Source organism: Nothoprocta perdicaria, unplaced genomic scaffold (genome assembly GCF_003342845.1).
Source record: "Nothoprocta perdicaria isolate Ctin4 unplaced genomic scaffold, notPer1 scaffold_381, whole genome shotgun sequence".
Taxonomy (NCBI): domain Eukaryota; kingdom Metazoa; phylum Chordata; class Aves; order Tinamiformes; family Tinamidae; genus Nothoprocta; species Nothoprocta perdicaria.
In genome coordinates this window covers 476908-492900 of record NW_020455623.1, presented here as the reverse complement: position 1 = coordinate 492900, position 15993 = coordinate 476908, and the positions used below count along the sequence as shown (strand labels likewise).

General features: G+C 41.6%; 1 protein-coding gene across 1 annotated transcript; it reads right to left on the bottom strand.

Annotated features, from left to right (window-relative positions):
- Positions 1–921: 921 nt before the first annotated feature.
- On the bottom strand, positions 922–15987 carry METAP1 (methionyl aminopeptidase 1). The gene is made up of 11 exons (XM_026044779.1): positions 15855–15987; positions 10499–10550; positions 8633–8745; positions 7829–7889; positions 6883–6974; positions 6413–6496; positions 5361–5499; positions 4449–4580; positions 3887–4030; positions 3107–3172; positions 922–2867 (listed from the first exon to the last, which is right to left on the bottom strand). The coding sequence occupies exons 1-11, from the start codon at positions 15966–15968 to the stop codon at positions 2707–2709; spliced, it is 1158 nt and encodes a 385-aa protein (XP_025900564.1). The 5' UTR covers positions 15969–15987; the 3' UTR covers positions 922–2706.
- Between the last annotated feature and the right edge of the window lie 6 nt (positions 15988–15993).

The following is a 15993-nucleotide window of genomic DNA, read 5'->3' as shown; positions in this document are numbered from 1 at the left end:
AAGTATTCAGAAAATATAACAGAATCTGAGGAGAATGAATTCACCTAATTTTACTATACATTTGGTCTAAGCGCTGATTTTTTTTTTTTTTTTTTTTTTTTTTTTTTCTGCAGTGTCTTCGTGGTGTTACTTTTACTGCCTTAGCTATTGAATCTCTCTTTAAGTATTCAGGTCAATTTGCAGAAACACCCTGGAACATTTCCATAGTTTGAGCTCCTCTGTGGTTTTGGAACTAACAATGGTAGTAAAGGGAGAATGCTTCGGAACAACCAGCACAGTTATGTTTTTGGTAGCACTACTGGCAAGCTGGTGCAGACTTGTAAAAAGAAGGCAGCAATTTCTGAAAGAACCCAAGCCAGAATGCTTTCCAAACCCAGCCAGCACAAGTCCCGTACGCAACAGTCGAGCAAAACTATAGCTAGATAGGTGGGGGCAAAGGGAAACTCATAAAACAAAACACTGTGGAACAAAAATAAGGTCTGTTTTTCAGACTTATTTGTTTTCTTACGTGTAACAGGTATAGATGTCTGAACTTTTCCATTGTTTAAGTATATTAACACAGTAAACAGTTTCATTACTGTGATTTCAGTTCATAAGCAGAAATGCACAGTGTGAGAGCTTAGCACTTGCAGTGCTCCATGTGGTTGTCTTCGTGCAAAGACAAGCATTCAAGTGATGCATGCACAAGCATGAYTTTAACTGGCTGTAGGCATCTACCAGTGGGGTTTGCACGAGTGCAAGCAAACCCTGATACTTGATAAACACTGTCTGTTTTGGTATGACAAAAATGTAATTTCCATTAAAAGCAGCTGCAACTTTTATTTTATAGATGAAAAATGAAGCCCTCCCATCTCATACACACACACATAGAAAATGCAAGACATTTGTAACCATTCAGGTGAGTGATATGGTGGGCAAACCTCCAGGATAGTCATCTCATTGCATCTCATTCAATGCAAGTAATTCCACTCAGGTGCTACAGTCTGTTTAGTTAAAACCTACACACTCAAGCGCACACATGCACACATACACACTCACTCCATATGCATCATCTCAGGTCACTTTACTGCATAATTAAAAAATAAAGGTAATGAAAATGTTACCGCACTGATACTCTTACAGCAGAGGTCTGAGGCACTCGGGGAAGAGAAGACATTTTCTGGTAGGTTTGGTATTTGGTAGTACATGGAGCAAGTCCAGTTCTATGGAGCACTAACCCCTTGCCCCCGTTCAGATTGTGCAGTGCCATGGGGAGCCAGGGGCATGCAGTACTCAAAAGGTTAGGTCTAATGTGGCAACAGATTCACCAGGCACCTCATAAAAGGTGTGTTTTATGCGCGTGATTGCATGATTTAATATGTCTGCATTGGTTCAACTATTTCTTGTGTTACAGTGGTGCAAGACCTGAAGTCTGCCGTGGGGTCTGAAATAATTACAGCTCAGAAAAACAGAAAAAAATAGACTCCCTCGCAGACACAGCAAAGATTTTTTGGAAAGGAAGTGGACAGGGAAAAAGAAGGGGAGGAAGAAGACAGAGGCTTAATCAGTCCACAATCCTTAAGCTGACAGTTTCTAGCTTAGCTGACACATTAACAGACAAGAAAGTGGTTTATGTTCTGTCGTAGCCCATCCTATACCCTCTCTGAGGGAACTGATCAGCTGTCTCCTTAAGCCAACTGTTGGGGGGAAAATCCCTTAACTGTTTAAAAAAATGAAGATGCTTCCCCTTCTCACCCTCAGACTTAGTTCATGAGATCCATATGTAGCTCAGTGTAAGTCTTGCAAATCCACTCCCCCACAGCTACTGTGGGTGCACCTCTAGAAAATGCCCCACTGCTAACTAACCCAGGGATCCCATGGCACATGTGAATTTTCAGGCTCTTGTTCATTCCTTTCTCTACTCAAGGCAGATAGAGCAGTTTCACTGAGCTTCCTGAGCAGGAGATTGCCAAGCACCAACGAGCAGCGAAGCTGCTCGTTCCAGGGAGCTGCACTTAACACAGAATTTAGTAATTTTCCCCACAGGCAGTCGGTACTATCATTCTCCAGCAATAAAAGCAAATCCCGCCATTAACACAGTGTGCCACCAACAGTGACAATTACAACAGAGGCAATCAGCAGAGAGATGGGACAGAACTAAAGGTAAGGGCAAACTATTCTTGGCAACATGCATCTCTTTCCTTCTCCCCCACAATTCTTCTCAACTGATAAACAAGGCCCAGCCCATTACAACAGTATTTGCAGAAGCAAGAGCAGGTCTTTGGAACTAGGAACACTTAAAATTCAGGYGCCACTCAGGCACCAAGAGAGACAGAGCACACTGAAGTAGTGAAAAAACCTGGATCCCAAAATATCAAGTCCTAGTGGGAAAGGTCACCCCACATTTTTCTAGCTAGTATCCTGGCAGCAATAGAAGCAACTGCAGATCTAATTGGAAGAAAGGTGCTAAAGAAGTAATTGAAGGAAAATAAAAAAGAAAACATAGTACGAGTGTTGCAGGTAGGAGGAAAGCAGAAAATATTTTAAATCCTTCTCTGCTTTTTCAGACATTGGGTCAGGTTCTTCAAGATATTCCTCTTAACTACAGTCAGTGAGAACAAAATAAATGATGAACTCCCCCTCTATTCTGTACTCTTAATAAAATGCATAGTACAGAGAAAAAAAAAATATATGTATCTTTCAGATCCACCCACTCAGTCCAGACTATCACTGGGACATGAAATGTGGACGAATGCTATCCAGCCGCCGCGTTAGGATCTCACAGCCTGTGTCGGTGACCAGCAGCGTGTGTTCAAACTGGGCAGATCGTTTTCCATCTCTTGTTACTGCTGTCCAGCCATCGGGCCACGTCTCATCCTGCCAACCACCTAGAAATATAAAAATAGTCAGAAAGTTGCAATTTAAGAGATGCCATTCTCCAAAGCAGCATGGTGGGAAGGGAGTAAATCACCCAGCTATACTAAGCAAGATCAGTATTATCTTTCCAGCACATCTTTACATCTTAACATCTGTTACCCTAAAGAAGGGTAACAATTTTACTGTAATAACAAGCATTGCGCAGAGTAAATGYAGTTTATCACTTGTGATAAACTAATCAGTTGCTCACCTTCACAGATCATTGGTTCGATTGTAAATACATGCCCTGGCTTCATTACTCCAACTGCCTTGTTTTCTGCAATAAAAGCAGTAAGTTAGAAGAAGCCCTCCTATCTTAGGAAATGAATGAATCCTCCTACAAGAATATAGCACAAYTACGTAAAGTCAGAAGAACCCTTAAAAGAAGGGCCAATCACACAGTAAAATGTATTTAAGTATTAAGTATTTAAGATGCTCAGAGATGGTTTGAAAACTTAATTACTTCTTAATTTTATTTTCCTGAACCGTTAACGCCCTCAATTTGCTCTTATGGTGTAAACCCATTAAATGGTCCAAACCACCTACACGTGGTGGACATCAAGCTGGCACAACAGCTTCTCCACAACATCTAGCTATACCATTCCAAATAACATTTCTGTCTGGGAATGGCATTGAGGTTTTGTTTAGACCTTTTGTGAATGAACAGAAATATGCTCCTGTTCTAGACAAGAATGCCTAAAGGGTTAGAGGAGGATTCATACAAACAGGTCAAGCACCAACGCACTACGGGTGAGAGCTAAAACCTAGTGTACAACATATGCAGGTAATTTATTTAGGAACACTATCATTTGGAGTATAAAGATATATATTTATAATATGTAGAATACATACACATATACTACAAGTGTAAAAATGCCAAGTTGGTGGCTGTCAAGCAAAATGCTATTTTTTTAGAATATGAGCAACTAGACTGGGTGCACTTATTGCAAACCATGTCCTGTCTACAAGATAACATAAAGCAAATACTCACTGGCATAATGTGGCACATTGGGGGCTGTATGGAAAAGTTTATGGATTCCATGCCCGCAGTAGCTCCGAACCACTGAGAATCCGTTTGCTTGAGCATGTTTCTGAATAATGTTTCCGAGTTCTCTATACCGAACACCAGGTTTTACTGAAAAATGAAAATAATGCAGACAGATACAAACTTATACAGGTTTCTTTCAAGCAACTCACACCATTTGGCAAACAGAATCTCTGTAACACTGGTTGCTTGTTTATCTATATGTTTTTGCATACAGCATTCTCCCTCCACTGCAATCTCTATTTTTATTTAAATATGTTATGTGGCTTGCCTCAGCAATCACCTCAAAATTTTCCTGGTAAACATCTGTTTAAAATAGGAATTGCAACAATGCCAGCAGTGTTTGGAGAATCACTGTATCAAACAATATACATCATCTACTAAGGACATACAGTAAGAAGAGTTCTACCATGCAAGTAATTCCCAGGTAATATAGGCAATTATGTGTGTAATACAATAAGTTTGAAACCAAAAGGACAACACTTTGAGCCTCAGCAAAACCCTTTACCTGCGTCGATGGCTTGCATTAGGCACTCGTAAGTTGTCTGGACAAGTCTCCTTGCACCCTCATCGACTTCTCCAACATAAAATGTCTCATTCAGATCTCCATGGTAGCCATTACGATAGACAGTAATATCCACTGCAGAGAACACCAGACATATCATAATATTATTACTGTTTCTCCCTTTTTATCTCTTGATTTGCAGAAAGGATAATAAAAACATGTTAAAATGTAGTATTAGAATTCTGAAGTCATGAAATTACTTTGGAAGAATTCCAGATGTGAAAGCTTTTCCAGCAGTACCAGTTCTCTAGCACTTACCCTGTATATTTTATGGAATTGGTAAAGAAGACAGTGTTTTATAAGTCAACGTCTTGATCAAAACAAACATCCCCCTCAACACTGATGTAGCCTTGCCATGGCACGTTTACTGTTTATGATTGGTTTTATGGGTAAATGTAAAATCAGGGCAGGGATATTATTGGCTCCGTGATGATTTACCTGGTTAAAGTATAGTCATAAAATTCCAGGGCCAACAGAGTGAAAATAAAGTCCCTAGGCAGTGATGGGTAACTTCAGCAATTTCACTACGTGGTTGGAATAGTAAGCCACACCTCTGCAAAAATCGTTTGTAGCCAAAACCGCAGGGTTTCTTACTGGGAATAAGGTTGGACAGGGAGAAACAAAAAATGTGCCAGTTTGCACAGAGATCACTGTTGGTCAAGAAACTGCTCACAGAGGGACAGCACAGTAACAAAATGTTACTTTGCCCTGCTTGGAGATGAAGTTGGACAAGGTGTCACTGGTGGTCTCTTCCAAGCTTATTTTTTTCCCCATGTTTTGCTATGATTCTGAAATCCAGTTTCAGGCTCTTTGACCAAATGGCTGCACATACACACACATTTTCTTAACACTTACCATTAACAATATCGCCTTCCTGCAAAGGCCTCCTATCAGGAATTCCATGACAGATCACTTCATTCACTGACGTACAGCATGACTTAGGGAAATTATAGTAATTCAGAGGGGAAGGATAGCAATTCCTTGCAATGCAAGCCTAAATCAGATTTAAAAGAATACAATTTATAATTTATTTTAGCAAGCTTTATACAAAGAAAGAGCGTAAGCACAACAATTTTACAATAAGAATGACATTTTGAAAAGCTGCGACTCCTGAAAATAAGTTTTTTCAAGCCTTCCTCCTTTTCACAGGACATTAGGGTATTTTTGTAAAGCTTTGTGTTTCAAATCAAAAAGAAAATTTGCAAAAAGAAAATAGAGGTAGGTTTTTTTTTCTTACTTATTTTTATGTTCAACTACACATGCTGAAGTACTGAGGTTCAAATAATGCACGGAAATACATTTTTGATACAAAAAAAACCCCAGCTATTTTCAAGGAGTGCCTTTAAGCATCTGCTCTAAGACTTTAAATAACTTTTTTTATAAGAGATCAGCTAGAAAAAAAAATAGATTTGGTACCACTCTTTTATCCTAACTTTAAAAACACATGCTGCTTCCTTTGTTTCCCTCTAATATTCTTGCTGGGATTCCAGCAAAACCGACACATACATTTTATATACATACACATACACAAACAAAGAAGCATATTGCACAGTTCTGGAACCAATAATATTGTTGTAACTGTTTTTTTTAATATAGTTATATATATTTTTTAAATAATACTATTTTAAGAGTGCTAAATACTAATTAGGGATCTCAGTTGAGATATCCCTAAAGGTGAAAGAGCTCAGAGGGAAAATCTTAGGATGAAAATCATGGAGTCCCAGGAGCTCCTAACTGGGAGTTCATTTTTGAATTTAACATTGTGCTATAATAGGTTTCCAATTTTTGTTCTACCTAGAACTAGACAGTCTGGAATAAAGACAAGGAGAACACACAGCCAAAAACGCACAACAAACATACCAAAAGGGCAGGTATTAGAACCAAAAAAAACAATAAAATAACCTTACTATATGGACAGCATGATCAATTTCTTCAGTAGTTACACCTGCTTTCACCATCATGGCAGCAACATCCAATACTTCCCTAGCAAGCTGCAAATAAGGAAAACAAAAACAAAACAAAATCTTATTTAAAATGAGGCCAGGTGCAATACCTGGAAAGTTAGCAATACATTTGCTTGAGATACATTGAGACTACTGGAAAAATTGGGCAGACTGGGACTTTTTAAAGACTTTGAGAGGTCTATAGTTTGTATTAATAAGACATCAGGGACACTTAAAAGCATTCCTTATTATTAAGATTTGGACCACGGATCCCTTGAATATTGCAAACATAAAATAGACTATTTAAATATATTTCAAAGAAAAGACTTCATGCACAAGGAAATGATCACAGCGGAATAGTTCTTATTCAGGAAACTGAAATAAGATTTTTCAAGAATAAAGGAATTCTGTAATGAAAAACAAAACCTCCTTACCCTACACACTACTCGCATCCCTTCTATATCCTCAGATGAGAGGATTTTTATTTGAGAGGTTCCTTTTAAAGCCTGTTCTGATTCAGACATTCCTGAAAAAAAAAAAAAGAAGAAAGAAGAAAGAAGAAAGAAGAAAGAAGAAAGAAGAAAGAAGAAAGAAGAAAGAAGAAAGAAGAAAGAAGAAAGAAGAAAGAAGAAAATGTTAATACAAAGGAGTGATTGCTAGGCAGTTCCAAACCAAACAACTTCTGCAGTTTCCCAATGGTAATAGAAGTATGCCTCTTTTCACCAGGGACAAATAATGAAGCCACCACTAATAAAAGCACTATAGCCATCACCTAGATTTATTCGAATTCATAAGCCTTACACTACCCTTCAGTGCCCAGAATTCAGGATGTCCATCCTCTTGCTGGGCACAACCATCATGCCCAAGTAGTTATAAGCACCCTCAGTGCTCAGCAATGGCTTGGCTGTATTCTCACATGTGCTCTCATAAAGTGGTAAAGGGCACTCACATAGTTGCATGAGCCCCTAACCTGCAGCATTGTGTTGTTTAAATATTTATGTTCCCTAAACAGAGTGAGGTCCCTGAGAAAGGCCTTAAGGAATTCATATGCTGCAGCTGACTTGTGTGCTACGTTTGCAGTTGGTTATCAAGTAAGCCACAGAGGTAGAACTTACTGGGGTAGAACTTATTTTTGTCCTTCAGAGGTGTATAGGAAAGAGAAGACAACTCATTCAAAACTTTGAACTTATATGAAATATTTGTAACTATATTTTGGGAAAGATCAGTAAGTTAATGTAGGGGAGGAAGAGGCCAAGTAAGAAGAACAAATAGAAGAGAATCCCTTTTCCCACATCTCGATGCTTTACAGGCTTCTTCGTCTGAAGAAACACACATGCACACAGGAGTAACACAGAGCAATTGTGATTTGTTTCAAGTTACCTAGTGGGTGATCGGCATAATCCGGTCTCTGAATATAGCTTGGCACAGGCCTTGTTGGCGTCTAAATAAATCACAGTCAAAGCTGGTTAGATTGCAAGAGTACTTAYTACAGATATAAAAACAGAGACCCAGGCAGCAAAGTTAAATACAGTGAATTTAAATAAGAAAGTTGAAAAGTAGGCAAACACCCCCAAGCACCTCCAGCCAGCAATACTCAGCAAAGATTGTAACTCTTTATATTATACAACCTCTAATAGCCAACTTCACAGCTTTGYAAAAGCAATTCTATTTGTCAAATAAAAAGACCCTGCTTTTGTCATGTGTTATAACTGCTATCCTGTAGTGTGTATTCTGACACTTTCCAGACTGCATATGCTCGGGTCCCAGATGCACCCTCCCTTCTTTTCATTATTTSCACACACTAGTATTACTGTTGTCTTTAATTATCACTCTATTTCTTAGGACTTTTTTCTTATAATTTTATATACAGCAGCTGGGGGCATGGGGAACAATGGGAAGAAAACAAAAACAAAACAAAACAAAACAAAACAAAACAAAAAACTCCAAGAGGCTAAGAAATAGCATAATTAAGTAGAAGGCCAGTGAAACATTCAAAACACCCTTTTCTCCAGAGCTACCAAAAAGCACACAAGGTCTCAGGGTCTGTAAATCTACCCATTCAGCCTGTAGCAGATGGAGAAGACTATGGAGAGGATGCTAGGCTCTTAAAAAGAGCAATTATTTAAAAGCTAAATGTGGAACCTTTTCCTGCAGTGCTGAAACAGTGCGACATTTGCTACTTACCAGTGGATAATGTGGTCTGAGTTTACCCGTGTATCTATAACCAGCCCAAGGGTTTGTGTTGATGTCACCCTCTAGGGTCCAAGAGGAAACCTCACGTTTAGCTTTTTCATCTTCTGAAAAGAAAAAAGAAATTGCAGCAGCCTATCAAGAATAAAAAATTTGTATCCAGAGAGTGACCTGAAAGTATGTAAATATAGAYTTAATCCCACTTGGCTTTTTTTTAAATGCTTCCCATAAGTAAGTTTAGTTAGTAATTTTCATCTTATTTTGTCCTTGGGTTTTTCACATTCAAAATTCACACTCAATTCATATGTCAACTCTATCTTTACCCAGTGGCAAACTGAACAATGTCAGGACAGCAGTACTGAAGGCTCAAATGAAACAAAATTGTTATTGACGTCAATATTTATACATAGTTCTAAAACACGGTTCTGTGCTTGGGGAGAAACATATTTCTACTGAAAGACCCTCCATCTCTTTAATGAASAGCCCTGTATTGTAGCTGAAGGTTCTTCCTCTGTGCAATTTCTCTTAGTATTCAAAGAGAGAAGTTATCTGGATAGGTAAAGGGCATTTGACTATGATTTTTAACCCACAGTGCCTACTACCATCCTCTGTCCTGAGGGGCAGCGAGGGGGTACAGCCTCCTACTGCATTTCAGAACAGGCCGCATATTTACTTTACAAGATGGTTTTAATCTGCTGGAGGTTTCTGGCTCTCTTAGCCTTGTAAAACTTATACCTGACGCAGTCCATTGATGACTTCCTTCACAAATAATAAATTTAAAAGAGTAGATTGATGGCTGGTACATGGGGGATTGAAGCAGGTGCATTCTAAGCATTATCAAAAGGAAAATGTACTTGGAAAGAGGGGGCAAAGGCTAGGGAAGAGTGTGGTCGTACTGACCCAGCTCAAACCACATAATTTCATTTATCTTTTCAGATCTCACAAGAATAGGAGATGCAAAAATTTGGCTGCAGCAGCCCTCAAGTTCCTCAGAATCTGCATGGCTGACATTAAGCCTTCTGCTCACGTGAGTTTAGATAAACCACAGAGAAATAACAGTAATAAAAAGCCCTCTTTTTAACAGGCGATAATTTGGGTTCCCTTGGGATGCTTCAGCACAGTTTATAACATGGAAGACATGAGGGTTATCAGGACCAAACCTACCAAGACTGGGCTCAGCAATGATGCAAGAAGCCAGGAAGATTGAGGATTTAGCACTATTGTCAAAAAAACCTGCTGTCAGATAAAGGGCAGCAGTGGAGGTCTGCACCAGGATTTGGCTTTTGGCCGTGCCACTTTCTAATTCCCTCTGCAGCAGAGCTTCATGGGGTTGGCCTTTCATTGGGGGTGGGAGGGTGTTGAATTTAAACTTGTAGATTATTACTCTATGAGTTATTTTGTGAGTTATTTACAAGTAATTTATATAAAYATAAATTACTTCCCTGGTACTCCTTGTCTGTCAGACGGATTTTGACTGCGGAATCCAGTCACAGCAGCAAGATTCTAATAGGAGACTAGCACAGAGGAAAAAACAGGCAGCAGTATCTACCAGACAGTCATTAATAAAGCTCAAGGAAGGGCATTACTGCACAAGGAAGACCACAGAGAAAGATATAAAGGAAAATCTACTAATTTTTCCATACCACCAATGCTACCTGCTGTAACTGAACCATACAGATACATTCAGATAAACTTAGCAAAACTCTTGCTACAATATACCTCCAAACAACTACATTAAATAAAAAAAATCCAAGAATGCAGGATGACAGTGAACGATGGGAAGATGGTAAGAGGGGTGAATGCACAGAAGGGAACAGTTTTCAAAACAGAATATTAGAACTGAATCAGGAATTTACTTACTTGCTTTCTTGTGTAATAACTTGTGAGTAGCCCAGCTTCCTTTAAAACATTCCTAGAATTGCAAACAGTAGACATGTATTTTTAAGTAGTTTCATCTTGGGCAGACATACCATTTCCACAAAAGAGTAACTGTTACTTTAAAAAGTAAATATAAAACAATAATTTTATAAACCCTTGTAGAAACATGCAGTAAATGCTACTGTAACCGACAATCTTAACACTAGAAAATACTACATTTAGGAGTTTGAGCCAGAATAGGCAACAAGCACAGCCAAACAGATGCACCCACCAACGGGAAATGCACTGATTTAATCTTCTCTACTAAATATTGTCTCCTTAGCACTTTAGTGTGTAACCAGACACCGTGGTTGCTTCATGGTGCCTGAATCCCTGTGCTGTTCTTTGGAACATGAGGCTCGGGGTTCACCTAGGTCTCTTTCTCTCTCTCCATACCAAATCTCCTGGCACTGCAGCGGGCTGAATAAGCCTCCCAGGTCCTACAAAAAGTCACCTCCTCCTGTTACTTGCATCCTTCCTGCCGCCTTCTCCAGCATGAGGGAGCAGCACCAGAGCGGGTAAACAAGAGAAAAAGATCAAAAGGGGGAAAAACGAGTGGGGGCTACTGAACAGAAACAAGGAAAGGAGAGGGAGGAAAAAAAGAGAAGAAAAAACAAATGGAAAGCAAGGAAATAGAGGATGTGAAGAGAAGGGGCTGATATTTTTCTCCTTTACCTGAGAAGACAAAGAAGTTCGTGGGAGAAGGTTAAAAAAATCAATGAACCAGCGAAGCGGGAGGCAGAAATGGTTGGCAGCTAAAGATAGATTAAAATGAGGAAAAAGGCAGGTGAGCAAATGAGAGAGCTGAATAGGAAAGCTGTTGAAGAAGACATTAAAGAGGATCCTTTAGTGCGCTAAATGGGTAATTTATTGGTTTTGTAGCTCAAAGTCTAATTCATTGGCTGTGCGCACTCACAACAACTGTGTGGAAAGGGTAATTCCAAACATTTAGAGCAACATCTGAATTTCTGAAGTAACAGGCAGGAAGCAAACTTTTTTTTTTTTCCTTTACAAGGAAAGATAATCCCAATGCTGACTCATCACCACAGATCCTATGTGACGTATACAGCCCCAGACCCCTCCAAGACAGCAGACCTGCAAACTAAACCCCATGTAAAAGAGTCTCCATGGGCTTTGCTGTGCAGGCTTCACTGCCTGCTTCAGTAGRGCCCTCTTCTCCCCATTTTCTATGGAGTCTGTAACAGTGCTTTCCARTCTGTATCCACAAGACCACAGTACCCAGTACACCGATCAGCTGAATTTACTGTTCGGTATTTCCCTCATTAGCAAGACCAGTTATTGCTGCAGGTTCCTCCTACACCAAATACCCATTTTTTTGCCATTTTGCTGGCCTGGCACACAATAGGCCAGGGAGCTACATAAGGGTTCAAGCAACAGGAGGAAAACTTCATCTTGAACCAACAGTGGAAGKTTCTACTATCACACTGCTACAACTCAGTGCACGCACAGACCTGCTCCTGCTCCATTACCTTCTGTCTGCTGGAGCGCAAGGCAACAGGAACAAGTTTAACTGAGACATATGTAAGGAAAAAAATTAAAAAGTCAAATGCCCTATTTCAGGGATACTCATATGTTTTTAAACACCTTCTGCTTCTGAATTGAGATCTGAGCTGCAAAGAAAATCAAGAATTGTACAGCTCAGGACTCACAGGGTCACAAGACACATTCGTTATGGGGAAACTGAGTCTGCAGGTTTCATTTCTTGGCAGATAACGGAGTATGTGGGGAAAGGTGAGATCAGTTGTGACACCCACGTGTAGCCAATTCTCCTTTTCCCTATGCAAGTTGGGATATATTCTCCAAAGCCATTCGCTCCTGTCCAAGACCAGGAGTCTTTCCTTGTCGTGCACAAGGACGCTGCTAGYGGCAAACAGCACTGCTCGCAGCATCTGACAGTCTCCATTTTGACTTTTTATTTCCTGCAGCTGCAAGCGACGCGAGGGTCCTGCATAAGGCAGCCATATGTTTGAGTTTCCCCTAGCACACTTCTCATTTTTACTTGTCCTCTCTTTGCAGAGAGGCAGCAGCGCAGTCCGAAGGACGACAGCGTAGCTTCAGGCRTGCACTGCACGGGCAGCCACTGACTGGAACCGTGTCCATGGAGCGAGGTCTGGGCAGCACCTCTGTGTGCGGTGCACGATCAATGAACACCCGGGTCCTGCTCTGCACCTCTGGAAGGCACTCAACGGATGTGTGGCTGCACAGCCACTTAGGCACCCCTGTTTAATGCCCATATAAGCCCGGGTGTTTTGTGCAGCATCAACCCCACGCTTCCCGTGGGCACTGGCCTCAGCAGATACTCGCAACTCGTTCTGCACTAGCACTMTATCACGTGTCCGCACGGCTCGGCCTGGGCAAGTCCACACAAAAACGCGGCTGTTGTGATAGCTCTCGCTCATGAGAGCCACTCTCTGGACAGGATTCTGGGTTTTGCTGAGCCTTCTCTGCTGAGCCTTCCCTCGCTTCTCTCAGTGATTTCCACCTTAGGGACTCAGCCCAGTATCTAGCTGAAATATTGGCAGAACCACGCAACAAAGCAGAAATAGCTTTACACCAGAGAGCATTTTTATCTAAACTACAACGACTACTMTCAAACAGTGACCAAACAGACTGAAAAAAATCAACCCTTGAGAAAAAAAAAGGGGGGGRAAAATAAAATAAATCCTTTCAAACATTTAACAGCACTTACTGAACTACTTAAATTTGACCTAACTACTTAAAATTGACTTTTTCTTATTTTTATTGTCATGTTTGCAGAGAATTTCTTACTCTTTGGCTCAGGCATCCCKGCACCATGTATCAGTTACTACTTCTCCTGTGCTTATCGCAGACTGTGCAGACTGTAAAGGCATGTATCAAGTGTAAATCATTTGTATATATTAACACATACCATTTATGCACACTGCATATAATTTACACAAAAGTGGCATGTGCATCTCTCAAGGGATGCTGCAATAGCAAAGTCATCTTAGTACCAGGAACAATATTCTTGTGATGTCGAGCTGTTTCTGCATTCAGAAGATGCAGCAGGATGTAGCAATTTGGTCTAAGCTGACACACACCTAACACTATTATAAATGTCTGCAGAAGATGCAACACTATTATAAATGTCTGCAGAAGATGCATGCCTATAGAAGCAAGACCGTGAAAGAAGGTAGCTGGCAGTGACAATACCTAATTTAATAGGCTAAATGAAGATGAATAACTAGGATGATGCCCTTTATCACGGAAAGAAGAAACACAAAATCCTAAGGTTATCTCCTCTCTACATTGGAGTGGGATAACGCTGTGGTTCCACCTAGTAGTTGATCACAGTGACTCATGCACCTAACCATGCCACTATGGACAGAAAACTCTTTGAAGTTGTTGCAGCTCTGCCTTTTAAACTCCATGGGCAAAATGATTCCCAGCGTTAAATTCTGTCCCCTGAGGAGGAAAGGTTGGAGAAGTTTCATAAACGCTAGGCATTGCATTGGTACCTGCTGGATTTTCCTGGCTTTCCAGACTCCTCTGCTTAGTGATAAGGTTGAGGGCCAGGTTGTCAGCAGCCCCTTGGCTGTCCCAGTGACAGCATTTGGTGTCACAGAGGCCACTGCAGTGAGTCTCCAGATTCTCCACTGTACACGAGAGAGGCAGAGAGCTGATCTTGAGATGCCCTGGGCCCAAAGAGGGGAGCTGAAGCCGGTCACTGCAGGCTGACCACAGGACTAYGCCTTGACACAATATGTTTTTGTGCATGTCCTGAAAATAGGCTGCTAATTTCCTTAGCTCTTCTGTAAACTTCTTCCTTCAAACCCCTCAAAGCACCTTCCAAGAGGGGAATAACAACGCTTCCCAACTTTACTGACCAGCGGTTAGAAACTCCCCACTCCAGGATGTTCTAAAAGATTTTAAGCTAGCATACAGTTAATAAAATCTCTTCACCCTATAGAAATTTAGCTGTGTTGGGAGTGGGAAGGTGAGGCATTGCTAGAATGTCCCTCATGGACCTCTCTGGTCCACGAACAAATGGTATTGTTATCACAGACTAGTGTTTGTACACGCTGAAGAAGCATTTGTATTCAGTTTCACATCAGAGATGTTCAAATTGGTGATAAATACAGGGCAGATCCTGCAAATCACCTATGAACTTCACACTGGGGAAAAAAAAAAAAAAAAGAAAAAGAAAAAGAAAAAGGAACAATTTGTAATTGCAGTCCATGCAGCTTAGCATCGACTCTCAATGTCTGGTCGCAGGGGTGCTTTCAGGGTAAAGTACCAGAAACTGTGCACTAGGTGTGTTATGTGCATGTAGGAAGATTTCCCCSCTAGTCTAATGATCAGTTTATACCCTGAAGCAAAAAATATTAGTTTGCCCAGTTAATAAATGTATCCAGCTGATGTGACTGAATGCTTCTGCTACATTTATCTACAGTATTTTACTGATTTCACCCTGAATTGCAATTCTGACAGTGAAGTCCATCATTGATCTTGGAACTAAACATGTATTTTCTCAGCTAACAGGAGTGACACATACAAAAGGTTTACAGTACTAACCTGTGTGTTCTCCTGTGCATTTACAGTAAAGACAAACAAACAAAAAATAAAAACACTCAGCAGTCATCAGACACTTCTCTCCATTTAATGAAGGAGCAAAGTTTATTAGTGGCGCGGCAGCAAGTCGGCGGAGCTGAGGCCTACGGAGCGGGCTTAGCAGAAGTTGATAGTTACATGACAACTGGCTCCACGTGAATCTCCCTGTGTGGCAGCCTTAAAATCCAAAAGGATTTAAAGAAAGAAAGAGAGAAGCAAGCAAACAAAAAGGGGTTGTCATTGTTCCCTGCCACCCTGAGGTCTCTTATTTAGTTAGAGGAATGGGAAAATCTGCTTTGAGAGCAACAAGTCCTGCACGCCCATGGCAGCCACGCGACTCCGGGCACAGGAACGCACGCGCCGCGATCTGACGGGCACTTCTCGTTTGCCCCACGAAGGGCGATCTGACAAATAAAGGAGTAAATCCACGGTCAAACGGCGTGGGGGGGGCGGAAACGTGCCCCGAGGGTGACACTGCCACGACCTGCAGGTATGTGCGGTACCCACGGGCTCGAGCAGCAGCGGCCGGGGGCCTCCCCGGCCCGCAGGCTCCCGCCTGCCCTGGAGCGGGGTGACCAAGCGCAGATCGCCCCTAAATCCCCCCCAAAAGCGGCTCTGGGGGGAGGCAGGAGCCAAAGGCGGCCGGGGCGGGCCGCAGACCCGCCGCGGGGAGGGATCCGCGCGGCGGCGGCGGCACGGGGCTCACCTGGGAGCAGAAGTAGGAGCCCTGGATGCCCAGCTTGAGGCAGGTGGGGCACTGCAGCTTGGCCTCGCTGCTGCAGCCCGCCGTCTCGCACACGCGCGCCTCCACGGCCGCCATGCTGCCCGCCTGCCACAGGCGCGGC

What these genes read in the sequence shown, in the direction of transcription:
- METAP1 (XM_026044779.1), bottom strand. Translation starts at nt 15,968, where the DNA reads ATGGCGGCCGTGGAGGCGCGCGTGTGCGAGACGGCGGGCTGCAGCAGC. An exon ending in TTGATCATGCTGTCCATATA is followed by an intron (nt 5,500 to 6,412) that starts GTAAGGTTATTT and finishes AATCTGATTTAG; the next exon opens with GCTTGCATTGCAAGGAATTG. An exon ending in CGAACCAATGATCTGTGAAG is followed by an intron (nt 2,868 to 3,106) that starts GTGAGCAACTGA and finishes TTATATTTCTAG; the next exon opens with GTGGTTGGCAGGATGAGACG.